Raw genomic sequence first — 675 nt, forward strand, 5'->3', positions numbered from 1 at the left:
TAGGCAACAAGTGGAGAAGGACTTCAAGGCTATTCGGATGCGGATTGGGCTGGTGATATCTACTCGACGCAGTACAAGTGGCTACGCGTTTATGATGAACGGTGGATGCATAAGCTGAAAAAGCAAGAAACAACGCACGGTAGCGCTGTCATTAACAGAAGCGGAGTACATGGCGTTAACACAGGCAACATAAGAAGCGATTTGGCTCAAGACATTCCTATGCGAGCTTGGCGAGATTAGAGACGAGGATCCGGTCAAAATTTTTGAAGATAACCAAGGCTCAATTGCATTGGCCAAGAATCCCGAGTTTCATAAACGAACCAAGCACATCGACATACGTTACCACTTTGTACATGAGAAGGTCGAAGGAGGTCAAGTGACATTGCAGTACTGCTCTACCAAAGACATGAAGGCCGACATGATGACCAAGCCGATCACTGAGGCTCAGTTTGACTTTCTTTGTAAGATGCTGGGAATCAAGCCACCAAGTACAGCCGAGTCGAGTGGGAGTGTTGTCGAAGAAGCGCCTCGTCATACAGACTAGTGGTGTAGAGAAAGCAACCAGTATATATCGATATTACCGGTGTGGACAGGCGAATGGCGCAAGTTGCGGTTTTATGGACTATCCAAGTATCCAGTGAAGTATCCAGCGAAGAGGCTGTCCACAAGCGCATA

At 47.4% G+C, this 675-nt stretch overlaps 1 protein-coding gene across 1 annotated transcript in view; it reads left to right on the forward strand.

Moving 5' to 3' along the window:
* The window catches only part of PHALS_10154 (rna-dependent dna polymerase), a gene marked incomplete at both ends in the record, with an annotated part of 1,049 nt that extends 505 nt beyond the window's left edge, over window positions 1–544 (forward strand). Inside the window, 2 exons of the mRNA XM_024725529.1 lie at window positions 20–139; window positions 195–544. Of these exons, the coding sequence (XP_024576297.1) occupies window positions 20–139; window positions 195–544 (470 nt within the window). The remainder of the gene's footprint in view (window positions 1–19; window positions 140–194) is intronic.
* Between the last annotated feature and the right edge of the window lie 131 nt (window positions 545–675).

This window comes from Plasmopara halstedii (genome assembly GCF_900000015.1).
Source record: "Plasmopara halstedii genome assembly, contig: Scaffold_444, whole genome shotgun sequence".
In the NCBI taxonomy this organism is placed as follows: domain Eukaryota; phylum Oomycota; class Peronosporomycetes; order Peronosporales; family Peronosporaceae; genus Plasmopara; species Plasmopara halstedii.